General features: G+C 49.0%; 1 protein-coding gene across 5 annotated transcripts; it reads right to left on the reverse strand.

Annotated features, from left to right (window-relative positions):
• Positions 1–619: 619 nt before the first annotated feature.
• Positions 620–27,272, reverse strand: ZBED4 (zinc finger BED-type containing 4). 5 transcript variants are annotated; one of them, XM_060166488.1, is made up of 3 exons: positions 27,170–27,263; positions 25,145–25,223; positions 620–5,769 (listed from the first exon to the last, which is right to left on the reverse strand). In XM_060166488.1, exon 3 carries the CDS (start codon positions 5,427–5,429, stop codon positions 1,902–1,904), a length of 3,528 nt encoding a protein of 1,175 aa, XP_060022471.1. In that variant the 5' UTR covers positions 5,430–5,769; positions 25,145–25,223; positions 27,170–27,263; the 3' UTR covers positions 620–1,901. The 5 variants fall into 5 exon arrangements, with proteins under 5 accessions (XP_060022471.1, XP_060022475.1, XP_060022472.1 ...); XM_060166492.1 differs by lacking the exon at positions 25,145–25,223 and having other exon boundaries at positions 27,170–27,272; XM_060166489.1 differs by lacking the exon at positions 27,170–27,263 and having other exon boundaries at positions 25,145–26,360.
• Positions 27,273–27,414: the final 142 nt, after the last annotated feature.

Here is a 27,414-nt window from a genome sequence, read left to right on the forward strand (position 1 = left end):
GTTTTTAGATTCCACATTTGCGTGAAATCATGTGATATTTGTCTCTCTCTGTCCAACTTATTTCACTTAGCATAACACTCTCCAGATCTATCCATTTTGTTGCAAATGGCTAGATTTTTTTATGGCTAAGTAATATTCCATTGTATATATATATATACACCATATCTTCTCTATCCATTCATCTGCTGATGGACACTTGGGTTGCTCCCATATCTTGCGATCATAAATAATGTTGCTATGAACATGGGGGTACATATATCTTTTCAAATTAGTGTTTTTTTCTTTAGGAAAATATCCAGGAGTGGGATGCTGGGTCATACGGTAGCATGTGATGTTCTGAGGAGCCTCCATACTCTTTTCCACAGCGGCTGCTCTTCCCCTCCAGCACCACAGGCTGCACAGCACTCGCTCTGAACACAAGACCCGTAAAGTTCTCACACATCACTGCCGCTATCAGAAATGCTGTTGTAAGAATTACTCCTCCACTTCCCCTGGGTCCCACCTGGGGCTAAGGTGAAAGTCCAAAGGCTGCATGAATGTGGTTTCTGTGTATGTTGGCCCCCAAGAGTAGGACTGTTTTATTATCCTAAGAATAAAAAGCCAGTGTCCTCCAGCAGTAGAAAATTGCAAATAAAAAGTTTAATTTCAGAAACTGGGTTCACCATTTATAAATACACTAAAACGTAGTCAATGCAAATTCAGATTAATAACAGGTACAGTATTTTAACAAAACGACAACTTTTCTAAAAGGTCACAGGCAAATCAGTGACTTGTTTCACCCAGAATATTTACCTGGTTCGAAATAAGAAAATGAACCGTTTTCTAGACACTGAGGCAAAAACTCTAAAGACGTATTATTGTTAAAAAAACCTGATGACTGATACTCCATTTTGATGTCCTTGGGATTCTAAAATATCCCATTGATGGCTGAATCTTCCCTATTATCAAAAAGAAAATCTAAACACCTAATGCTATTCTTACAACTGTATTATAGCAATCTTCTTCCCTGTTAATAAGCCACCTCTTCTAAAAAGGACTGTATACATAATTTGATCAAATTGGGGGTCAGTGCACAAATTTCAAGATAGCTTCATGGTGTAGAGCCACTGAGCCAGAGGCTTGGAGATTCCATCAACAGGATGCTGTAAACGTGTCACGCTGTGCACTAGCTACACAGCAGGCACCACCGGCGCGCACTGTGAACGGCGGGGATGTGTCCGAGCTAACAGCCCACGTGGCACTGAGGGCAAACCCCTGCAACGGCAGTGCTCTCTCCCCTGAACCCTACATGACTGACATTCCAGGATACGTGTGAGTGCAGGCTTGTCTTCGAAAGCCACGTCTCTGTCGTGTAAACAGTCACCTCCCAGAACACTCACCGTCCCCTGAATGTACTTTGGAGCCTGCAGCCAGGAACTGCTCGGTCGGGATGGCTTGAACTCCACCTCCTGCACACAGGTTTTGTCTGACAGCCACAGAGCGGTTTTGTTGCAATTAAAGCAATTTTAAACTAAAGTACAGTACCTGATTTGTGGTTTTTACATAATCCAATAAGAAGCCTACTGAATAAAACTGCTTATATCTCCTCCGCCATTCTAGTAAAACAAACTCCTAACCCCCAACTTTTAAACAATTTTACAGTTACGAATGAAAACCTAATCATTGTATTTCATAACTGACAAGACAGGCTGTTTCTACTGGACTTCTTAAAAAACACACCGTGGTACCTGGCCTGAAGGACTGGGTAAGGCACATGTGGACATGACGGCGAGGGCCGGGACGGGAACCTCCCGTGGATGTGGACCTGAGCGCCCGGCCTGCTGTCCCGCAGGGCCCCGACCGCAGCGAGCCGCCAGCTCGGGGCCGGTGCTGCTTCTCGTCCGGTGGCTCCACCGTGAGCTTCAATACTGGAAGCATATTAAGGGAAGATTCACTTTCAGAAAAATAAGTTTCTCGAAATGCTCCATCGTGAGCCGGGACTGGCCAAAGCTGCCATTCTCAGTGGGTGTGCTGAACAGCCTCTCGGAGGGGACGATGCTCGGGGGGCAGCCCAGAAACCGCACGGCCAAGGTGGAGAGGCCCGGCCAGGCCGCCCTCTTCAGGTTCCAGTAGGCGAGCGGGTCACAGCTGTGCTCCAGCACCTCCTCCTCCAGGTACGCGAGCACCATGTCCTCCGGGACCTTCGTCCTCCCTCTGGGCTCGGTCTTCTTCATCTTGGCCATGAGTGACCACAGGCTCTCCTCGCCGGCACAGTCTCGCGGTGGGGAGCCCGGGTCGCATCCGTTGGAGACGGGCGTGGGCTCTGAGGTAGAATTCAGCGTTTCTAGTTCCCTGATCAAGTCCTGCTTGTACTGCTCCGCCTCCTCCTCGGAGAAGAGGGAGGCTTTGTAGCGCGGGTCCAGCAGGGTGGCCAGCACGTACCTGGGGTCGTGGAGGGTGGCGGACAGGCGGCTCACCATGGCCTCCCTGAGGGACTTGAGCATGGTGTCGATGCCCATGGTCTCCTCGAACAGCATCTCCACCCTCCTGTTGAGGATGTGGATCATGGGGATGACCTGGCTGAGCGTGGACACGTGGGTGCTCATCTCCCGCCTGGCGGCGTCGAAGGGCTTCAGCGCATGGCACACGGACTGCATCACCTCCCACTGGTCGCAGCTGATGAGCTCCCGGAAGTTACACTCGACAGACAGCTCGTTCACCGCCCTCTTCTGCTCGATAAGCCGCTCCAGCATGTGAAACGATGTGTTCCACTTGGACGGGACGTCCTGGAGGAGGTGGTGGGGCGGCAGCTCGTACTCCTTCTGCAGCTCTGCCAACTTCGCTTTCGCCCGGGGCGACCGGTGGACCCGTTCGCATATTTTCCGTGCGGTGCTGAGTAGGTTCTGGACCATCCTCTGGCTCTTGATGGCCTCGCTGACGATGAGGCTGACCGTGTGACTGAAGCACTGCACGCTCGAGCGGGCCCCCTCGTTCAGCGCCTTCCCTATGCTGGGGCTGTCGGTGACTGTGATGCCCACCTGCAGGCCAGTGGACGTCACCCAGGCCTCCCACCAGCACTCCAGCTGCTTCTGGACGCTGCCGCCGCTGTAGTCGCAGTCGACCTGCGACACGTCCAGCAGCGCCGAGCAGTGGTGGTCCTCGCGGTGCGGTCGGGCCGACGACTCAAAGGTGACCCAGTGGGCGGTGAGGGTCAGGTACTCCCGGGTCTGGCTGCTCATCCAGATTCCAGACGTGAAGTGGACCACACCGCTCTCGGCTTCCTGGAGATGTGACATGATGATGTGTTTCACATTGTCGTACATACCTGGGATGGCCGTCCTGGAGAAGTAGGACGGAGGGGGCAGAGAGTACTGAGGTTTCAAGTATCCGAGCAGCCTGTTGAAGCCAACGTTGTCCACAAACGAGTACGGCTGGAGGTCAAGTGCGATCATTTCAGCAATGAGACTTGTTATTTTTTTGGCAACTGGATGCGAATCATAAAACTTCTCGCTGGTGTCGTCGCAGGAGGAGGCGCCTGCCGACTCTGAGCTCAGGGGCCCACGGGCACCAGGAGGGGAGGGTGGCGCCGTCCTGGGGGCGTCGGGCTTCAGCACGCCGCCATGGAACCTCTGCAGGTGCCTCAGGAGACAGCTGGTGCCCAGGTTGGTCGGCTTCTTGCCTCTGCTGATCGTCCGGCCACAGTGCAAGCACACGACCTTCGTGGGGTCTGCGGAGCAGATAGAAAAGTGATTCCACAACTTGGAGGTCTTTTTGCTGTTGACGGGAAACATAACTTGATTGTTTTTTGTGACCATGGTCGGCAGGTCAGTTAATCTGGAGGAGGAAGTTTCTGCAGAAGCCAAGGTGGCGTATGGCGAATTCGCCAGGCTGGCCCCCAGAAAGCCCTTCTGGTTCCCAACGACCTCCGGGTGGCGCCTGTAGAGATGCCGCATCAAACAGCTCGTGCCCACGTCGCCCTTCTTGCCCCGGCTGATGGCGCAGCCACAGTGCCTGCAGACAGCCTTGAGGCTGTCCGTGGGGGCCAGCGAGAAGTGATGCCAGACTTCCGACTTCAGCCTCCTCATGACCTTCTTGTTCTGCTGGAACACGGCACCGGACTCGAGTGGGCGAGGGCTGGGCGTGTCGCCTGGCTGCTTCTCGGGAGAGGATGCCCATGAGGCCTCACCCACGTCAGAGGAGGAGGACAACGCCCACGCGTCTTCCACCTGTGAGTCTCCGAGGTTCCAGTGTGCTGGCGGGTCTTCCGCCAGCCGGTCGGGGGAGGAGGGCGCAGAGGTGGAGTCCTGCACCGGCTTCCCCGGAGACGAGGACGTGGGGCTGGGCTCTCCGTCAGGCGGCGGCGGGGTGGGCAGCAGGGTTGGGGGTGCAGAGTAGGGGGGCGGCACGCCAGCGCCCCCGCCGTTTTCCCGAAGCACGATGGAGCGGTGTGCCCGCCACATGTGCCTGATGAGGCAGCTGGTGCCCAGGTCCTTTCCGTTCTTGCCCCGGCTGAACTCGTTCATGCAGTGGATGCACACGGCCTTGGAGTTGTCCAGGGGCGACAGGTAGAAGTGCTTCCAGACGGCAGACCTCCTCCTGGACCCGGATGCGCTCCTGGGCAGGGGGAGGTTTTTCTCAGCCCCGTTCTCTGCAGGCTCGTCGCAGTGGAGGCTGGGGGGCTGGGGAGGCAGCCCCGCCAGGGCTTCATCCCTGCTGTACCTCTCAGAGACTAACACGTCGGAGGGGGCCTCTTCGGAAGAAACCACAGAGCCAAGTTCCTCTGTCACCTGATGGGGAGACGGGCTCTTAGAGGCCGTTCTGGGGACGAGTTTGCCAGGTGACAGGACGGTGCCCGGGTCTCCGGCATCAGTGGGCGGCGGCGGGAGCCGCGGCAGAGGGGCAGGGAGGGGGGCCGGGGCCGGCGCGCTGCCGTTTTCCTCCACAAGAACGGTGGGGTGCGCCCGCCTCACGTGCCGCATCAGACAGCTGGTGCTCAGGTCCTTCTCGTTCTTGCCCCTGCTGAACTCCTTCATGCAGTACGTACAGATGGCCTTCGTGCTATCCCGGGGTGAGATGAAAAAATGCTTCCAAGCCGGGGACTTCTTCCTGGAGCTGATGCCGCGGCCGGAGAGCAGGCTCTGCGTCACGGCCTCCATGGCCACGCTGTACAGGGTGCTGTTATACTGTGACAATAGGGCCCCGTAGTCGTCCTCGGGGTCAGGAGAGACGCGCCTCCCCGGGGGCTGGCAGCCACAGCTCGCCTCTCTGCCCTCTGCCCGTTCATCCCCGCTGCCAGCCCGTTTCCTGTTCTCCTGCTCATTTCTAAAGTCCATTCTTTCCAAACTGTGATCAGCAATGTGATCGTCATCTTCCTCTTCTATTTTAAAATGTATTTGATCAGAAACAAAATCCCCACCCGCTTCGGGACGCGTCTCCTGGTGATTCTCCATGACTGACCATAACTATTCTGGCTGCCTCACGATGCTGACCGCCTGCGTTGGTAGAAAACTGATGCAAATGCTCCTTTGTGCCCCCAAATGTACATTATCTTCAGTTCTTTCAGGAGAATCCTATCTTCCGGGATGTTTATGAATATGGCCAATCATAAATCTCACTGAGGAGTAGACCAGGGAACTGGTGAGCACGTCATCAGGGTGCGGACCGCTGCCTTCCAGAAGTTCTACTCTTAAACACTCCACGGTGCAGACACGCGTTCGCGCAGCGGGGACCTGCTTGTCTCAGACGCAGGATCGCCGTCATCTTGGTGGCACAGCGATCCTTCTGCGTTATCTACAGAAGAGGAGATCAAGTCAGACACTGGACTCAGTCACGCTTCAAATCTACACTGTCATGGATATACGAGCCTCAATGTATGCATAGAAAGGAATTCCGTAATGGGAAATTAAAACAGAAAAGTTTGTTCCTTGACTTTTTTTACAAACCAGTTACACAATGAAAATACCCTCTAAATAGACATAATCCCCCAAGAAGACATACAGATGGCCAAACGGCACGTGAAAGGCTGCTCAACGTCACCAATTGTTAGAGAAACGCAACTCAAACTACAGTGAGGTCCCACCTCCCACCTGTCAGAATGGCCATCATCAAAGAGTCTACAAATAATAAATGCTGGAGAGGGTGTGGGGAAAAGGGAACCCTCCTACACTGTGGGTGGGAATGTAAATTGGTGCAGCCACTATGGAGAACAGTATGGAGGTTCCTTAAAAAGCTAAAAATAGGGCTTCCCTGGTGGCGCAGTCGTTGAGAGTCCGCCTGCTGATGCAGGGGACATGGGTTTGTGCCCCGGTCCGGGAGGATCCCACATGCCGCGGAGCGGCTGGGTCTGTGAGCCATGGCCACTGAGCCTGCGCGTCCGGAACCTGTGCTCCGCAACGGGAGAGGCCACAACAGTGAGAGGCCCACGTACCACAAAAAAAAAAAAAAAAAAAAAAAAGCTAAAAATAGAGTTACCATATGATCCAGCAATCCCACTCCTGTGCATATACCCAGAGAAAACCATAGATGAAGATACATGCATCCCAATGTTCATAGCTGCACTATTTACAGTAGCCAAGACATGGAAACAACCAAAATGTCCATTGACAGAAAATGGATAAAGAAGATGTGGTACGTATACACAATGGAACATTACTCAGCCATAAAAAAGAATAAAATAATGCCATTGGAGCAACATGATGGATCTAGATATTATCATACTAAGTGAAGTCAGAAAGAGAAAGACAAATATCATAAGATATCACTTATATGTGGAATCTAAAAAAATGATACACATGAACTTATTTACAAAACAGAAATAGACTCTCAGACATAGAAAACAAACTTATGGTTACCAAAGGGGAAAGGTAGGGGGGAGGGAAAATCAGGAATTTGGGAGTAACATATACACATTACTATATATCCAAAAAGTGAGAAAAAGATGGTAAAGAGAAAATACTAAGACTTGGTAAGGTCCACCCATCTAATTTTAGCCCTTCTAATTAATAGGTATGTAAAGGTATCTTATTCCGGCCTTAATTGGCAATCTCCTTAATGACTGATAATGTTGAACATTTTATGTGTGTATTTGCCATTTGCTTCTCTCCGTTGGTGAAGCATCTGTTCACGTGTTTTGCCCACGTTTTCACAGACTGTGTATTTTCTTAGAGTTCTTTACATGCCTGGAAAGAAGCCCTTTATCAGGTATATGATTCCAGTCTGTAGCTTGTCTTTTCATTCTCTTAACAGTATTTTTGGAAAAGAAATGCCCTTAATTTTAGTGAAGTCCAATTTACCAATTTGTTCTTTCATGGACTGTACTTTTGGGGTTGTATCTAAGAAAGATTTTCTCCTGTGTTTTCTAGAAGTTTTATATTTTATACTTAGATCTTTGAAAGATTCAAATTCATTGTTTTGCATATGAATATCTAATTGTTCAAACACCATTTGTTGAAAAGACCATCCTTCTCAACAAAAGGATGCCTTTGTAACTTTGCTGAAAATTAGTTGCATGTGAGTGCCTATGCTCATATGATTTGTCCACAAATGTTGGCAGCAAACTGTTTATGTATATAAACATGATATAAGTGTGTGTGTATATTGAACAAATTGTACCCTTTAAATAAGTGCAGTTTATTGTATGTCAATTACAGCCAATGTGAAAAAGTATGAAATATGTACGTACACTGGTCTGTGCCCCCAGTTTCTGACACAGAGCTCCTAAAACCCTTGGCAGTTCCTGAGTGACAGGAACATCTCTTGTTCTAACGAGGTGACTCCTGGATGGAGGCCCATGACCAGAAAGAGCCGTGGCCAGAAACTTGGAACTCTCAGCCACCCCCCCACCCCCCAGGATGGGCTGGAGACTGAGTTAATACTGACCATGCCCATGTGATGAAACCACTATAGAATCCCAATGGTCCGGGGGTTAGGGGAACTGCTGGGCTAGTGAACACAACCACGTGTCGGGCGGGTGACGCACCCCAACTCCAGGAGGACAGAAGCCCCTGCACTCAGGACCCTCCCAGACCTCGCCCTGTGCATCTTCACGTGGCTGTTCACCTGTGTCCCTTATCGTATCCTTTTCCTACAATAAACCAATACATGTCAGTAAGGGTTCCCTGAGTTCTGTGAGCCACCCTAGCACTTTATTGTGGGAACCCAGACTTAAGCCGGTTGGTCAGAAATACAGGGGACAACTGGGGTTGGTGTCTGAATGGGAGCGGTCTTGTGGGACTGGGCCCTGACCCGGGGGATCTGAGGATGACTTCAGCTGGTGGTGTCAGAACTGAACTGAGGGACAGCCAGCTGGTGCTGGAGAATGGCCAGTGTGGACACAAGACCACATATCGGTGGCCAGACGTGAAGCATTCTGGGAGGAGAGCATCAGAGGAAAGAAGACACAGGACACAGCCTACACAACCAACAAAGTTGTATTTTAAGAAAGGCAGGGATTGTCAGGTTGGGTAAAAAACTAAGACGAACTATATGCTGCCTACAAAAAACACGTTAAACATCAAGACACAAATAGGTTCAAAGCAAAAGGACAGAAAAGGTGCAGCACACTAACACCAACCAGGAGCAAGCTGGCGTGCCTAAGTCAGCGTGAGGTGGGGATGTAAGAACAACACAGAAGGATGACAAAGGGGTCAGTTCATCAGACATGCACACAGCTACCAACAGACTTTCCAAATGCATGAAGCAAACCTGACAGACCTAAAGGGAGACTTGACCAAAATTACAGATGGGATTTCACACCCCCATTCAGTAGTTAACTGAACAATTAGACAGAACAGCAGTAAAGATAACGGAAGACTTTAAATCACTATCATCAACTTGACCTAAATGACATTTATGGAACAGTCCAAACAACAACGGAATATCACTTAAAGGTGGACACAAAACATTCATCAAGACAGACTGTTCTCTGGACAGTAAAGCAAATCTCAATACATTTAAAAGAACTGAAATCAAACAAAGAATGGTCTCTGACAATAAGGGAACTGAATGAGAAATCAACATCAGAATGACATCTGGAAAAATCCTAAATATCTTCAAATAAATAACACTTCTATATTAAGCCGAGGGTTAAAGAAAAAAAATCACAAGGAAAAGTAAAGCAAATTTAATCCCAAAGCAAACAAAGGGAAGGACACAATAAAGAAAAGATTTGAAATCCCTGAAATTGGGGGTGTGGGGGAAGAGGCAGGGGAGGAAAAAAAAAAATCAATGAAACCTAACACCGGTTCTTTTGACAGATCAACAAAATTGGCAAACTTCTACAGACTGATTAAAGAAAACAATGGTAAAGACATAAAATTACCTATAGCAGGAACTAAAGAGGGGATTTTTCACCAAAGATCTTACAAATGCAAAAAGACAGTAAGGAAATAGATGAGTGACTTTATGATGGTAAATTCAGCAGCTTAGATGAAACGGGTAAATCCTGGAAAGACACACATTACAAAAACTCACGACAGAGATAACCTGAACAGCCCTCTATCTCTTTTAAGAGCTGAACTTGTAATTAAAAACCTTCCCTTAAAGAAACTTCCAAGCCAAGATGGCTTCACTGGTGAATTTCACCAAACATTAAAGAAAAAAAACCTGGTGAAACACAAACTCTTCCAGAAAATAGAAGGAACACGTCCCAAGTCTTTTTTATGAGGCAGTATTACCCTGACTCTAAAACAAGCAAAGACATTAGAAGACAAGAATCAGATTCATACCCCTATGATCATAGAAAAACCTTAAGAAAATGTAGCAAGTTCTTAAAAATTTAACAAATCAAATTCAGCACATTAAAGATAATACACCGTGAGTAAGAGGGGTTCATCACAAGCATGTCTGGTTTAACCTTCAATGTTCAACCAACAGAATTCACCACATTAATGGAAAAAAGGAGGAAAACCATAGAGTCATGTCATTAGATGCAGAAGAACATTTAACATCATTTCTATTCCTATTCACGACAGAAACTCTCAGCAAGGTAGGAAGAGAGGAGAACTTCCTCAACCTTACGAGGGCTTTTAGGAGCACTCTACGGTTACCATCACGCTGGGCAGGGAAAGCTCAGGAACGAGGCAAGGACCCCCCACCCCCACCTCACACTTGCACCCAGTGTCACACTGGGGGTCCAGGCAAGAGGCAGGTCAGGAAGGAAAGGTCACACTGCTTTAGTCACAGAAGACACAGTCCCCTATGTAATAAAGGTTATAAGGCCTCTGTGAGGAAGTGCTGGACCTCAGTATGCTTAGGAAGGTCACAGGCTCAAGGTCACAGGCACAGGTCACTCTGCCCTGCAGCTCCTTCCCTTACGGCCTCGGTGCCCGGATGTCTTCTCAGTCCTGGGCAGCCTCGTCCTCATTCCTCTCTCCGGGTCTGGGAGAAACCAGCTCTTCTCCCTTCATGGCAAACATTACATCCCCGGTTGACTCTGACTCTCTCTGGAGACGCTCCTGGGGCAAGAGCACGGCGTGACGAGAATGGGAGAGCCAACAGTGACTGTTTACCGTGGGTTCAACCTGCGTCGTCTCACTTAAACCACATGAAAATCTTTCGAGGAAGATTCAGTTTGCGATTTCTTCTTCTACACACGAGGACCCTGAGGTTTAGAGAGGGTGAGAAACACGTCCAGGGCACGCGGGTGGAGACAGGCCACTGCTCACATGCAGAAGTGAGTACTGGAAGCCCTGGGGGGCCAGAGCGGTGCACAGAAGACAGGAGTGCAGGAAGAAGAAGAGATGTGGCTGTGAGTGCAGCGACATGGACGGACCTGGAGATGATCACACTGAGTGAGTGAGACAGAGACACATACCACGTGAGATCACTTATACGTGGAATCTAAAATACGACACAAGTGCACTTATCTACAAAACAGACTCAGACCTGTGGTTGCCAAGGAGGAGGGTGGGCGGGGGAGGGAAGGATTGGGAGTTTGGGAGTAGCAGGTGCAAACTAGCATCTATAGGATGGATAAACGACAAGGTCCTACTGTACAGCACGGGGAACTCTATTCAGTATGCTGTGATAAACCACAACAGAGAAAAACCAGGAAAAAAAAAGGCAGTTCAGATCAAAGACTTCAGAGCACAGATTCGAGAGTCCCTACAAACCCCAAGCAAGATTTAAAGAAAAAGAAACAGATAGTGTTAAAAACAAGAGATAAAGCAGATAAAAGTGACCAGGGAGGGAGGCGCACCTGTAAATACCACCGAAATCCAGACTCTGGGAAACTCTACAGGACAAACAACCCAGCTTCTTTAACAAATTATACTTGAATCCTGGTCTGAATTAGCAGACTGTATAAGAACATTTTTTAGACTATGTGGGAAACTTGGATACTGAAGTAACATTCGATATTAAGTAATTCTTCGTTTATCAAGGTACAAAGATACTGCAGATAAAACGTTTCAAAGAATCCCATCTTTTCAAGATACTTACTGAAAACTATCCCGATGAAATATGGTTTCCGGTACCTGCTTTAACATAACTGGGTGGGGGGAGGGACACAGATGAAACAAGAGCAGCCCTGAGCTGGTAATTGTTAAAGCCAGGTGATGAGTGCACAGGTCATCACACTAGTATATATTACACCACTTCCACAGGAATTATTTTAAGAAAACATAACTAGACAGACTACTGACCTTTCAAGAGAAGCAACGTAAACCAGGAGACAAAGGAATGCTATCTTCATAGTTGTGAAAAAAATAAAAGCCAAACCAGAATTCAATACTCAGCAAAAATACTCCTGCAGAAATTAGTATGAAATAAAAACACCGTCAGACAAATCAAACACAGAATGTGTCACCAGGTGACCTGTACTGAAGCAAATGCAAGAGTGTTCTTCAGGCAGAAATAATCCCACCTGGAAATTCAGTGACGCACAGAAAACGACACGAGTTAACAAAACAGTAATGGTGGGTAAGAGTGAGGCACTTGGTGCGCCCGCTGTCACTGCGGTGCCTTTGTTTCTAGGCCCTGTCAATGGAATTAAGTAAAAACCATTAATACACACGTACGCCTACATGCACACGCACAGGTGGATAAAAACCACATGTGCACGCTGACGCCTCCAATTTCAATCCAACATCCCAGGATCACCCGAGCCTCCCCAGTTCCGTATCTGTAACTTCTTTCTCCAGTTGCAAGAAATCTGGCTCCCACTAGCCTTAAAAGACTTGCTCATTTGCTCAGTCCTTCAATATTCAGAAAGTACTTTCAGAACGCTGACCCATACCACCGAGGAAGCACAAGCTTCTGAACAGAAGTATCAGTTTATACTTTTTGTCTTGGGGCTTGAGGTATATAAACAAGCACCGTGTCCAAGTCTCTCGGGTCAGTTTTTTCCCTTAAGTGTAGTTAGTTATTCACTTGAACTTCAGTTAAGTTCACTGTTTCAGCTGGCAATACAGCACAGAACTAAAAGAGCAAACCCACAACCTCATGGATGAGACCAACAAGAAGACAAACCTGACGAGGGATTTCCTTCCCTCCAAAATATAAGCCAACAGGACAAACCAAGAATGTATGCACGGCCCATGCGGTACTAGATCTGCACAGGCGGAAAGAGAAAGCAGCCCTGGGCATGCGGTTACGGATGGTCCCAAAGGAGCCAACAGGTACTCAGCGGAAGCCCCGAGGACCAAGCTGCTGAGACTGGGAGGGGCTCTCTGCACTCAGCAGGGTGGACTATGTCAGGGGTCCAGCGTAAGGTCCAAGGAGGCTGGAGAAAAACCACCCAGCCCACGCCTCCTCCAGGACAAAGAGGGGCTGCTGGGAACAGACGCTCAATTGAGCAGTTCAGGGACAAAAGGAACAGCAAAGGAAGGGTAGCGAAGGAGGAGGACTCTCACGACGCAGGCACTGCTCAGAGTGGCAGCTGAGGACCTCCATGACCCAGTGGCTGCAGGACAGCAAAGGCAGCGCTAGGCAGTGTCAACATCAGACTGTTCACAACCCTGGGGGTTAAGCAAAGGCTTGCAGCAATCCGAGGAGCATTTATTTAAGAAGAACTGTGGGAGCTCGTTAGAACATTTCACTCCCATCCTTCCTTCCCCACAGGAACCACAGGACCACAGGAGCTGTGAGGAACAGCAGCCTTGCAGCCACCAGAGGGGCAGACCTGGCCTGCGGTCCCTCAGAAAGTCCCACTGTCTGCAGCACTGTCACCATGTGACCTTTGTCACAGGTCCCTGGAAAAGCCCTGCTCACAGGGCACGGTAGTTATTTGACCCGATTCAGAGCCTTCAATGGGAAAAGCCCTCTCCCTGGGCTTCTGCTGAAAAGCAAACAGCTGCACTTCTGTAACATCACAGTTGCCTAACCCTGCAACTCCAGCGGGGCAAACAAGAGCCTGGCCAAAGGCTGAGAAGGAAGATGGGGGGACGAGACGTCTGCAGGGAGCTGTGAAAGGCTCTGACACGTCCCTGCAGCTGTAGAAGGACAAGCCCAGGAGAGACCTGCGGGGCCACCCCATCTCTCACCTCTGGCTGACCTTGAAGCCCTGTGCAAGGAGGAGGTTAATGCTTGTCCCAACACACACACGCACATGCACAGGCACGGGCACAGGCACACGCAGCTCTTGGCAAAGATGGCAGGTGCATCTGTTGGCAGCGTTTAAGGAAATCATTCAGCTCAGTGGATTTCAGGAAATCACTGACACCAAGCTAACCAGGCAGAGACTGAAGTGTCCAAACACTGCAAGGAGTACAGCCTTTTCAGAATTAGTCCAGGAAGGTCACTAAGGGAACAAACAGGCAAAAACAGAACAAACCCCCAGCAATAACAAATGATGTCCAGTTTTCCACAAAAACGAAAAAATGACAAGACACGCAAAAAAAAAGCAGGGAAGTATGGCCCACACATGGGGGAAAAATAAACCAAGACACTGTTCCTGAGGGTGTCCAGAGGTTGGACTTACTAGACAAAGACTTTAAATCAGCTACTCTAATAAGCTGAAAGAACTAAAGGAAACCACACATAAAGACACTACAGGAAAGTAGGACAATGTCTCCCCAAGTAAGTATCAGTATAGAGAGAAAAATTATGAAAAAGAACCAATTATGAAATTAGAAATTATGGAGCTGAAATGCATAACTGTAATGAAAAATTCACTAGAGGGGCGTGGTAGCCAGCAGAAGAAAGAATCAGCAAACCTGAAGGGAGGCCAACTAGAGCAGCAAGACAGAAAGTCAGTGAGGATACAGACGACCTGAACACTGCTGTTAACCAGCTTGAACTGGCAGATCTACACAGGGCTCCATCCAACAGCAGCACAATACTTACCCTTTTCAACTGCACACAACACATTCCACAGTACAGACCAGAGGCTGGGCCATAAAACAAGTATTAATAAATTTAAAAGAACTGAAATGATACAAACATATCCTTCAACCAGAATGAAGTTAAATTACAAGACAGTAACAGAGGAAAATTTGAAAAATCAATAAATATTTGGAAATAATAACACATTTCTAAATAACCCACAGGTCAAAAAGAAACTACAAGGGAAATTAGAAAGTATTTTCATCTGAATGAAAATAAAAACACAACAAACCAAAATACATGAGATGCAGCTAAATTGGTGCTCAGAGAGAAATTTATAGCTTTAAATACCTATATTAGAAAAGAAGAAAGATCTCAAATCAATAATGTAAACATTCACCTCCAGATAAAAAGAAAACAAAAGCAAACTAGAAAAAGAACAGACCAAACCAAGGTAGGAAAAAGGAAATAATAAAGATTAGAGTGGATGCTAATGGAATAGAAAACAGAAAAGTGATATAGAACTTCAATGAAACTGAAAGTTGGTTCTTTGAAAACACTGACAAAATTGACAAATCCCTAGCTACATTAACCAAGAGAAAAAGAAGACATAGATTGCGAAAACCTGGGAGCATTACCACTGCCTCCTCAGAAACTAAATGAGGGACTTCCCTGCAGTCCAGTGGTTAAGACTTTGTCTTCCAGTGCAGGGGGGGTGGGTTTGATCCCTGGTCAGGGAGATAAGATCCCACATGGCTTACGGCCAAAAAACCAAAACATGAAACAGAAAGCAATATTGTAACAAATTCAATAAAGACTTTAAAAATGGTCCACATCAAGAAACCTTAAAACGACAAAAAAAAGTAACTAACTGAAATGTAAGACAGGACCATGAACAACTGTCTACCAACAAATTCAACAACTTACATGAAATGGAAAAATTCCTACAAAGTAACAAATTAACTAAAGTGACTCAAGAAGTAACAAAATCAGAATAGACCTATAGCAAGTAAAGACATTGAATTAGTAACTTAAAATTTTCCCATGAAGAAAAATGTAGGCCCAGATGGCCTCACTGGTGAATTTTATCATTTACAGAAGAAATGATATCAATACTCCATAAACTCTTTGAAAGAGGATAGAATACTTTCCAGTTTATTCTAAGAGGTCAGTATCACCTGGGTACCAAAGCCAAAGACATAACAAGAAAACTACAGATATTCCTAGATACACAACGTAAAACATGAAAGTGGAAGCCGCCACCTTTTCAGTAGTAGATAAAGACCGCAGACTAGGAAGCACCATGAGTTAGGACAAGTCATCCTCAGCCACCTCTCCTTCTTGAATGTGAAAAATTAGTATCAGGACTTCCCTGATGGTGCAGGGGTGAAGCATCCGCCTGCCAGTGCAGGGGACATGGGTTCAAGCCCTGGTCCAGGAAGATCCCACATACTGCGGAGCAACTAAGCCCCACGAGCCACAACTACTGAGCCTGAGAGCCATAACTACCGAGCTGTGAGCCACAACTACTGAGCCTGCACTCTAGGGCCCGCAAGCCACAACTACTGAGCCCGTGAGCCACAACTACTGGATCCCGTGCACCTAGAGCCTGTGCTCCACAACAAGAGAAGCCACCGTGATGAGTAGCACGTGCACCACAATGAAGAGTAGCCCCTGCTCTCTGCAACAAAGACCCAATGCAGCCAAAAATAAAATATAAATAAATATATTTATTTAAAAAACAAAACAAAACTAGTATCAGATAAAAATGAGTGTGGCAGGCAGAGTAATCGGTCCTCAAAGAAGTGCACGTCCTAATCCTCAGACCTGTGATTGTGTTAGGTTACAAAGCAAAGTAGGATTATTAATAAGGATGCAGATGGAATTAAGGTTACTGATCTAGGATAATAAGAAGACTATCCTGGATTATCTGGGTGGACCCAATGTTATCACAAGGACCTTTAAAAGTGGGAAGAAGAGGCAGAAGAGAGACTTCACAAGGTCAGAGAGATGCAGTGTTGCTGGCTTTGAAGACAGAGGGGGGGACCCCACATCCAAGGACACAGGCAGCCTCTAGAAAGTGTAAAAGGCAAGGAAACATTCACTGCTAGAGCCTCCAGAAAGAAAGGCAGCCTGCCAACATCTTGATTTAAGCTCAGTGAGACCCATCTCAGATTTCTGACCTCCAAAGTTATGCTATTTTCAACCACTCTGTGATAATTTGTTAAAGCAGCACTAGAAAACTAAAACAATAAGCAACAGAAAAGAATTAAGGTCAAATCCTACAAAAGGATAAGAGAGAGAAAAAAAATGAAGACCAGAAAAACATCTCTATAGATAATGAAAGCACACTAGAAAAATATAAGCACAAATTACATGAAAACTATAACTTATTTCAAAAGAAGCTAAAGAAATTAAGAAAATAATACAAAAGAACAAAATAAATCAGAATAGAAAAACACTGAAATGAGGTTATGGATCCTAAGAAAATATTACAAATAAAAGTAAAATGTCATTTTACAAATTGCAAATCATGAGGCTAGGAGAGAAGAAGGGGAAAGTTGGAGGGGGAAGAAAGAGAAAGAGCCCTATCTGTTCAAACCAGAGAACGAAGCCAGCAAAAAGGGTGGGTGGTGGCCGTGGGCTGTGTATACGGCCTCCCTGTAACCTGAAATCTTCAGCAAAATAAACACACACGCTCAAAAACAAAAAGTAAAATGCCATTTTAAGAATAAAAACTAAGTTAGAAGCAACATAAGAACAAATAAACCCCACAGATGATTTCTTAAGATAAACAGAAGAGTTTAGAAAATAAAGTTTTTTAATGAAGAAGAAATGAAGAGCTAAAAAAGACTCAGGAGAAGCTGGCCAATTGAAAACACACGCAAAGAAGATCCAACACATGTATAATCAGAGCATCCCCCACAGAAAAAGGAGGGCACAAAGCAAAAGAAAAGAATACTAAACACTTTGAAATAAAAATTGTAAAACTACGTATATTGAAAGAGCATATCGTAAAGCTGAGAAAATCCATCCTTAACAATTAACACTGAGGTATATTCTAGGAAAACCACTGGACTTAAAAAAAAAAGAAATGCCATTGAGGGGAAAACCAAGGTCACGTACAAGGGAAAGAAAATAAAATTGTCATGAGTTTGACAGCAATGTTTTATGCTATAAGACAACAGAATAACATATTTAAGATATCTGAGGAAAAAATATGTGAGCCAAGCATTTTATATCCAGTCAACCTGGCTTACAAGTATAAGAGACACAGAAAAACTATTATCAACGTGCAAGAATTCAGGAAATATTTTTCCTTGAGTCCTCCCAGAGAAATCTAACAGAGAACGAACCTCAACCAAAAAGTCTAGAGAAACACTGATCAAAGGACCGTGTGAGTGCTCAGTATACACTTCCTCGCAGGACTAAGACCGAGTGAGGGTCTCCGGGAGAGAGAACGGTAGGCAGTGGTCACCGCGCTTCCACGTAGAGCCCGAATCACTGCAAAGAGGGGTGGGAAGACAATGGGAAGTCTTTGGCAAAAAGTATCAACCTGTTTTCAGTAACGACACAGCCACTGTTACTCGCAGACTGAGGTGTGTACAGTGAGAGTGAAGCAGAGGAGTGACCAGCAATAGCACAAGACTCTCACCTCCCATGTCCTTGAGAACCAGCATCCTCAGACAGAGACAGAGACCCAGGGCAAGAAAGGTCAAATGCACATCCTACAGTCGGTGAGCAGGACACCTACCCCAGCTCTGCTCACTGCAAAGACCTAAAAACAGTGACCAACCCAATGGGAATGAGCTTACCTGCCATCCAGACTATAGTTGTGAAACATCATTTCCCATTAAAGAAGCCCAGGGCTTTTGCAGGAATGGCTGACTGCAGGTCCTGGGCAGGAAGAATACAAAATGAGCCTAGAACATTCTGGCACACCAGAGAGCAAGGAACCTCTGAGAGAGGACGAGAGTTGTGTCAGAAGGATCTAGGCGCCGACCTGTAAGGGCTCCCACTGTCCAAAAAACTGAGATAATTTGAACGTAAATAAGGACCGTCATAATAATGCATTAAAGCACATCAAATATGTTAAATCTATGAGTGCATATCACTGAAATAAAATGCTCAATTGGTCACCTTTGGAGGATGATGGGAAACTTGATAAAGAAGCAAGAGTTTTTCTTCAGTTTCCTACATAAACTACAGCACCAGATAACCACGGAGGAGCTAAGGACAGGGTCCTCTTACTCCAAGCCCAGCTCGTGAACAAAGACACAGTAACTGAGCCGGAACGTCCCTGCCCCATAACTTTTACTGATTAAAGCCTGCAGCTCTGTGCATCGCTGGCTGCCAACAGCAAAGAGAGCGAGAGCCTCACACACGAGGTCCTTCCTAAGGGAGCAACACAGCAGCCAGGAAGGAGGCTGAACCTCATCAGGCCTTAGATCCACCACCAATTTAAAGGAACCAAGAGCAGGCAAACACATTAAACCACACCTGAGGCCGTGGCTGGCAAAATCCAGACTGAGAAACACGAGTGCAGCCACCTGGCTTCTTCCACACCAAACTCCCACGGGAGGAGGGGGTGCCCTGTAGGTAAGGGACTGAAACGTCACGTGAAAAACAGGCAACACTTAACTACTGCTTAAAGACGTGCAATCCCGTCATAAAACTACGAAGAAAGGGAAGTATCTGGCACCAAAGGGAGGGATGTGGCTGGGATAGGGCACGTGGAAGGATGCCAGGGAGGGCAAAATTTTCTCTCTTGACCCAAGGGATGGTTACAAGTGTCCACCTTATCAAAATCCATCAAGCTATTAATTTATGCAGTTTGTCTCTGTGCCATACTTTATTTTTATCTTAGGCCGTGTTGGGTCTTAGTTGCAGCACGCGTGATCTTTGTTGAGGTATGCAGGATCTTTTCCGTTGCGACGCACAGGCTTCTCTCTAGTTGTGGTGTGCGGGTTTTCTCATCTCCAGTTGTGGCGCGCATGCTCCAGGGTGCGTGGGCTCTATAGTCTGCGGCACGCAGGCTCTCTAGTTGAGGCGCACAAGCTCAGTAGTTGCCCCATGGCATGTCAGATCTTAGTTCCCTGACCAGAGATCGAACCTGAGTCCCCTGCATCGTAAGGTGGATTCTTTACCACTGGACCATCAGGAAAGTCCCCCTGTGCTATACTTTAAGATAAAAAGGTTTTTAAAAACCTCCTGAGGGGCTTCCCTGGTGGTGCAGTGGTTAAGAATCCACCTGCCAATGCAGGAGACACGGGTTTGAGCCCTGGTCCGGAAAGATCCCACATGCTGTGGAGCAACAAAGCCCGTGTGCCACAACTACTAAGCCTGCACTCTAGAGCCCGCGAGCCGCAACTACTGAGCCTGCACGCCTAGAGCCCGTGCTCCGCAACAAGAGAAGCCACCGCAATGAGAAGCCCGCGCACCGCAACGAAGAGTAGCCCCCGCTCGCCGCAACTAAAGAAAGCCTATGCGCAGCAACGAAGACCCAACGCAGCCAAAATAAATAAATATATAAAATAAAATATTTTTTCCAACTTTAAAAAAACACACACACAAAAAAACACCTCATGAAACTATCGTGACACAGGCAAGGACCATCCCAGCAGGAGGGAGGCCCCACCCCACTGCCCTCGGCACAGATGGGAGGGTCAGGCGGGCCCGGGGTGTAAACGCACCCACACATGTGAATGTGCATCTGGAACGTGGTCATCAGGAGAGACTTTCACCTTCTATTTTATGTATTTCTCTACTACTGGGCTAGTTTTGTACATATTATTTCAAAATCATAGATAACAATGATGTTTCTTTTTCTTTTTTTTTTGGCCACACCGCACAGCATGGGGGATCTTAGTTCCCTGACCAGGGGTGGAACCAGGGCCCCCTGCATTGGAAGCATGCAGTCTTAACCACTGGACTGCCAGGGAAGTCCCTGTTGTTTCTATTTTAGGAAAAATGCTGTCATTTGCTCTAGCAGCTTACTACTAAAGAAATTAATTTTTCTACTATTTTAGCACCAAAGTTTTAAAAAGACAAAAAAGCACGTTAGCTTTAGTTTTCCAACCACAAAAGGATTATGTTGCTGAGGCATTGTTGATAGTTTTCTATGTGTGTGAATAACAATTTGGTTTTTGTCACCTGTCCTAAAACTTTGGAGGCTACCCTGGCCTTGAAAGGCGAGGGCTACCTATTCACCGTGCGTCTGGACGGCGTCTGGAACCAGCCTTTCCGTGGTTCTGCTTCTGTTCTCCAGCAAATCAGATTTAGTCTAAAATAAAATCAATCAGCATGAGTATTAAATAGGGCAATCAATGACAATAAGGGAAACGGTCCTTCTAGAACAAATCCCATCAGTTTCCTTGTTGTGGGTGCTGCCCGCAGCCCCTGGCCCCCAGGGCGAAGGGTGCCCCGTCTCACTCAGCCCCACTCATCTCTTGATAGCTAGAGGACCGCTCTGAAGCACCGAGGAGATTGAGAAAATACAGGTACACTTGAACAGTGAGCACGGCGGTCCTAAATTATGAGCAGAGACTGGAGGGAGAGGATGATGAGGGGTAGAAAGGAGGCATCCAAAACCCACATCTTCTGAAATTCACTTTACATTTTTTAGTTTCAAAGCCGAAAACACCTAAAAGTAGAGGTAGCTAATCAGAGGATCCTTTCCATGGGCTAGTTACAAATATATCCGTGTGTGCTTATTTTTGCAGGATAAAGCAGAAATAAAAACGGTTGCTGGGCTTCCCTGGCGGTGCAGTGGTTGGGAGTCCGCCTGCCGATGCAGGGGACACGGGCTCGTGCCCCGGTCCGGGAGGATCCCACATGCCGCGGAGTGGCTGGGCCCGTGAGCCATGGCCGCTGAGCCTGCGTGTCTGGAGCCTGTGCTCCGCAACGGGAGAGGCCACAACAGTGAGAGGCCCGCGTACCGCAAAAAAAAAAAAAAAGTTGCCTATAGGGGCTTCCCTGGTGGCGCAGTGGTTAAGAATCCTCCTGCCAATGCAGGGGACACAGGTTCGAGCCCTGGCCCGGGAAGATCCCATATGCCACAGAGCAACTAAGCCCGTGTGCCACAACTACTGAGCCTGAGCTCTAGAGCCCACGAGCCACAGCTACTGAGCCCGTGTATCACAACTACTGAAGCCCGCACGCCTAGAGCCCGTGCTTCGCAACAAGAGAAGCCACCGCAATGAGAAGCCTGCGCACCACCAACGAAGAGTAGCCCCCGTTCGCCACAACTAGAGAAAGCCCGCGTGCAGCAGCAAAGACCTAATGCAGCCAAAAATAAATTAATTAATAAAAAAAATAAAAGAAAAAGACATTTTTTAAAAATCAAAGAAATTAAGTAAAACTATATAATTTTAAATCTGCATTGAAAATATAACTCTTGATGTTGTAAAAATACATTTCCTAGCTCTGTGCACCAGACCAACACTTAAAGCTGCAATAATACCCAAAGACAACAAACAGATCGAATACCTAGATCTTGGTTTCTAAATACCTTCTGCACTAACGGGAACCAAAGTGCTCTGCAGAAAGAGCTGACTGCAGCTCTGGCAAAGGAACGGAAGGTGGCGGAAGGGAAGTGCTGCCAGGATGATGCCAAAGCAGCACCCGGAGCCGGCTTCACCGGGACTCCCGACGGGTCAGTCACAACCACCTGAACACCAGAGAAACAGAACCAGAGGACTTTAATAGATTACAATGTAATGAATAAATGAAAACCTGTTAGTCGGCACTGATACTCAAAGAAGAAAAAGGACAAACAAAAACATTTGCCACAATGCAGGTGAATATTACAGCCACTGCTCCCCAGAAAGAGGTAATACAAGGAGAGAATTCAGCACTTTTCCTGTCTTCCTTGAATGTAACGGGCAAGGGAAACACAGATGAAATACAGAAAGAAAGAACAACAGCCCTAGAAAGTGGGCGTCAGTCCCAAAAGGACAGCCTCTGAGGGCGGCAAACAGGAAGCCCGGCACCACCCGCGTGAAGACGTGCAGGTCCCCGGCTGGTGGCGTCCGAGGATGGGAAGCAGCTGTGGACACCGAGGGCCGACTATAACTTATCCTTGGATGTCCGACTATGCGGAGGGTGGCGCCCCCAACCGCCGGCCGTGTTGTTCTAGGGTCAACTGTAAACGACAAAGAAGGAAAATGGCAAACAAACCCAGAACATGGGACATTCGCGAGACAGCTGGCCTAGTCTCTTCAAAAAGTCAGTGTCACGGAAAAAAATGGGGGCGGGTTATTGTTCCAGAAAAAAAGTCTAAAGAGACAGACTCAGTGCAGTGACCTGGACTAGATTCTGGTTTGGAACAAACAAGCTAATAAACACAAGTAGGGAAATCGGACTGCGGCTTGGCCACTGAATGTGATGAGGGATTATCGTTCATTTCCTTCACAGCTGGACTGCTGGTGAGAGAGAAGAACATCCCTTTGCCTTTTCTTCTTTTTTGGGGGGGCCACGCTCTGCGGCATGCGGGAGCTTAGTTCCCTGACCAGGGACTGAACCCAGGCCACGGCAATGCAAGTGCTGAAGCGCCAAGACCTAACCACTGGACCGCCGGGGAATTCCTCCCTTTGCCTTTCCTTAGAAGAAAAGGACACTTAGAGGTGAAGTGCTGTGACATCTGCAATCTCCTTAGAGAAGGTCTGGAAGCACCAGACAGGCGGAGGTGGCAGCCACGGCAGTGCCATGGCAATGTCGTGACACGTGCTCCATCTTGGGGCAGGTCGGAGAGCACCATGGACTGTTCTTCCAACTCTCCACAGCACAGCCTTTAAAACACAGAAGTGTATCTGCTTTCAGCTCAAAGTCCACGTGCTCCCCAAGAGCTGCAAGTACACCGAGGGCATCAGCGCCGCCGCCGGCACCCCTGCCTGGCTCGCCCTTGGACGTGGTAGTCTTCCCACCAAGGCTATAAATTAAGATCTGGTCCACGTCTGAGAGTAACTGTAGCACCTTCTGAGGGTGGAGAGCCATGACTCACATATTCCAGGGGTGGCAACAGCGTCAACTGCCTCCCATGCAGAAGTACCAGCACCCACTCACATGGAGAAGCCACCCCCCAGGCCTGGCCGAGCTGAGGCGGAGGACCCAGACCAGAGCCAGAGCCCACCGCAGAGAGGCGAACTCAGAGACCTAGAACCGGAGCCACTTCCACGAGATATGGCCAGAAAACCTGATAAGGCCACCCTGGAAACAAAGCACATTCCAGAGGAGGCAAATAGACTCCGTTCGGGGCGGCTGGTCCCTGTTCTACCCCTGAAACGTTCTGGGTCACAGACCAGGGCTATCTGGGTTGTTCCGCTCTGTCTTTCTGAGGGTCCCTTTACCCAATACCAGCACCTTTTCCCCGGCGTACAGGGCAGTCCCACCAGTGACAGGTTTGAAATTGCTGCCGTGGCTGGAAGCTGCTGGAAGAGTGTTTGGAGTCCTTTTACTTCCAAGATGGGGCACATGGCCTGCGGCAGAGTAACCGGAGCTCTCACCAAACAGCACACAGCTCCCTCCGCTGCTGCCTCTGTGGCACGAGAGCCACAAGGTAAGGCTCAGTTAGCCGTGGCCTTGGATGAAAACGCAGTCCCTTGGTTTACATCTGTGGGGGCGGGGCGCAGGCCACACAGACCAAAGAGCCATCACACAGAGCACCCGGTGGGTCAGCGGGGGACACCCCAGCCCAGCCCAGCATCAGTGGTTTCTACGACACAGACTTTGCGGGGGGGGGGGGGGGGGGGAAGGGCGGGGCCCGGCGGTTGGAAGGCCTTCACCTGAATGCGAGCAGAAACCAAGCAGAGCGGGCACCTGATCAAGGCTGGGAAGGGGGCTTTACGACAGGACATGGGCTCAAACGGAGGGGCCAACCTCTCCCACAGCAGTGGAGGCCCTGCTGCTTCTTACTCAGGGCCTCCACTCCATCACCTCCAGACCCTGCAGGGCGGGGCTCAGAGGTCCTCTCCCCCTAAAAGAGGTCTTCCTGGAGCACGCTTCTCACACTGCCATCACCCCCGCCCTCGCCTGCCTGTGCTCTTCCTGGAGCTCCCTTCTCTGGTTGGAGTCCATCCCACCATCACTACGTTAAGTTCTCCAATGGCAGGGCCTTCTTGTAAAAACCACCGTTGCCCCCAGCAGGTAGGACAGCGCCAGGTGCAGAGTAGAGAGGTGAGAAAACCTCATGCAGAGTCCGGCACCTCTGTCTCTCCTGGTCCCCTCTACCTCAGAAATAGGGGGCGTGAGAAGAAAAGACTTTATTTTATTCCTAACAACGCCTTCCAGGATTTGAACTACCAAAAGCACACATCAAACAATTAGCTAGGAAGTGATGTGAACTATTCCAGAATGATGCAAAGTCAGGCAATGACAAGTAGGGTGAGGGAGAAGGGCAGGAGAGACAGGGCTGTGGAAAGGGCTGAGCACCTGGAAGGTGACTGACAAGAAATCCGCTGTCACCCAGACACTGAAGGGAGGCCTGACCGAGAGGCTGCAGGACGGTCGGGGCTAGAGGCAAACTGTGCCTTTTGATGCAGCTAAATTCATCCAACACAAAACGTACATACGGACGATGGTTCCTACAGCTCATGTCAAGTACTGAGATGTAAACAGCACCTTAAATATCAAACAGTAACTAGAAGAATAACAGTCGCTGTCTCTCAGTCGCAAGCCTTGTGCAGAGAAGCTCAGAAGGAAACACAATGCTGGTGAGGGAGAGTCACGGGGGCCCCCAACCAACCATCAGAGGCTCCTCACTGTGCCCCAGAGTTGCTCACCTGCCCCCCTCCCCTCGCCAGGCAGTCCTCGCACTGAAGGAGGAGATCAGACCAGAGTTCAGATGATGAAGGAGCGGAAGCCAGGCAAAGAGAAACACACACACAGAGGGAAGGACAGCACTGACCGCCGTCACCGCTCTTCATGCCGCAACAGCTCCACTGCCCGGTGCTGGCCACGCTCCAAACTCCTCGCCAGACAGGGATCTGAAATACAGGTACACACGTTTCCTTTGCTACGTAAATTCCGCACCGGCTCCTGTGCGCAAACACAGAATTCAATCGGTGACCCTAAAAATTCACTTAAAACCCTTCCCAATGCGTTAGGAGCATTCTCTGCACAGCTTGAGTTACTCACAAACCTCCTCCTCTGTGCGGTGACACTGAAAAACAGGGCAGAGTTTTCATGTCCAAAACCATCAGGAATTAGCCAGAACAGTGGAGGAGGAAGGGGTGTCAAGCAAACACCTGTGACGTGAACGCAAGTCTGAGCTTTCTTCCAAGATAGGAGATTACCTTCTTGAAGAGTCACAGACTCTCTCTTAAGATTTCTAGATCTTTTCCTGAGAAAATGTAAATCATGATGAGCAGATATGATCTGTTTAAGGATTACAGGAAGTGTGCATCCCTGCACGGACAGCCCATTGGAAAACCCTGAGTACACGGTTTCCTCTCACAAGATAACTTTGTATGGAAATTAATTCATAATTGAACTTTGGCTTATTCAGAGCACTTTCTAAAAACTCCAACTAAATCCTTCATCGTCTCCTAATTTTATCACCGTGATATAGAGAAAACCTCAAAAATTAATATAAAAAGTCACAAGGTTGCGCCATTATCATACTGGTGCGTGATCACACTCGTCTCATGAAAATCTAAAGTGGCTTTTTCAAAACTATGGACTTGATCTTAAAGCTGGAAGAAAAAAAAAACCTATGGACTGATCTGATCAGAGTTAACTTCAAAGCAAAGAACTTCCCTTTTTTAGGAACATGAGAATGCCAACAGAAGTTTCTCCTGATGGCTCAGCTTGGCAGGGACTTGCTTCCAGAGAGGTGCATGTATTTGTCTACTGAAATTCACCCAAAATACAAGGAGAGTCAAGAGGGCTGGCAATTCTCTTAAGTAACAGGGATGGTGTGGGTCACAGAAAAAACACAAGATACACAAATGACTCCACCTTTACTTCGGTCTAGAAAAACAACCGCAATTGGAAAAAACACTTGCAATTATGCTTTGCAATTTGATTCATATTTTCACTACTTAAACTTGAATGGTCCTACCCAGAAACACGTACAATAACTAAAAAGCATCAGAAGCATGTAGTAATAAGGAAGGTCTCATCTGCTTCCTAAGACATACGTAAATAAGGCCCCTGGGTGCCTCTTCCTGGAAGTGCATTGAAAATAAAATACTGTATCTAGAGGAAAATCCTAAAAACGTAACTTGTAACGCGATTCGCTGTAGTGGCGGAGGGCAAAGGACTTCAGGAAAGACGCCCAAAGAGCACCTGTCTGCTGCTGCGCGGAGCTGCCCGGCCGCCGTCCGGCGCCCCCCACCCCAGCACCGGGCTTCCCCCACGACTGCGGCGCCCGGTCCCGCCCCGCGCGCACAGGCGCCCGCGTGGTCAGCGCGTAAACTTCACACCGGCCGGGCACTTCTGCCCCCGCGTTCTCCCGAGTCCCTGGGCCCGTGCCCCGTCTATCCCATCCCCGCGGCTGCGGCCGGGCCGGGTGTCCGCACCAACTTTCCACCACTTCAGGTGTTTCCTCCACCAAACGCTGCAGCCCGGAACACGCGCCCCGGGTGCGACCGTCCGCGGGCCCACCGCGCGCCAGCTGTCAGCCGGGCCGGGGGCGCGGGCCCGGCGCTCGGGCACTGTGGTCGAGTCGAGCGGCCCGGGCGGGGTCCCGGCGACGGGAGGCCGCGCCCCCGCCCCTCAACCCCCGGCCCGGCTCAGGCGACATTGCGGCGACCCCGGCCGCGGCCGCGGCCCCGGCCCGGCTCCCCGACCCCCGCGACCTCCGGCCCCCAGCCGGACTCCCGGCCCCGACCCCCGCGACCCCGGCCCCGGCCCGACGACGCGCCAGGACGGCCGGGCCCGGGTCGCGAGCTCGCGGCTGAGGCAGAGTCGGCGCCGGCCGCGCACTCACCGCGGGCGCCGGGCGTGGGGCGGCTCCCGCCCGGCTGCGGACGACGGCCGCGCAGGCGGACTCACTCCCATTCATTAGCCGCGGCTTTGTCTGCCCCCGCGCCCCTCCCGCCGCCGCCGCCGCCGCCGCCACCACCGCCCGCCCGCCCGCGACGCTGCCGGACGCTGCACCCCCTCCCAGGGCCCCGCGCGGCGCGGGGCGGGGAAGGGGGCGGGACCAGCGCGCGCAGGCGCAGTGCCCATATG

Source organism: Lagenorhynchus albirostris, chromosome 11 (assembly GCF_949774975.1).
Source record: "Lagenorhynchus albirostris chromosome 11, mLagAlb1.1, whole genome shotgun sequence".
Classification (NCBI taxonomy): Eukaryota; Metazoa; Chordata; class Mammalia; order Artiodactyla; family Delphinidae; genus Lagenorhynchus; species Lagenorhynchus albirostris.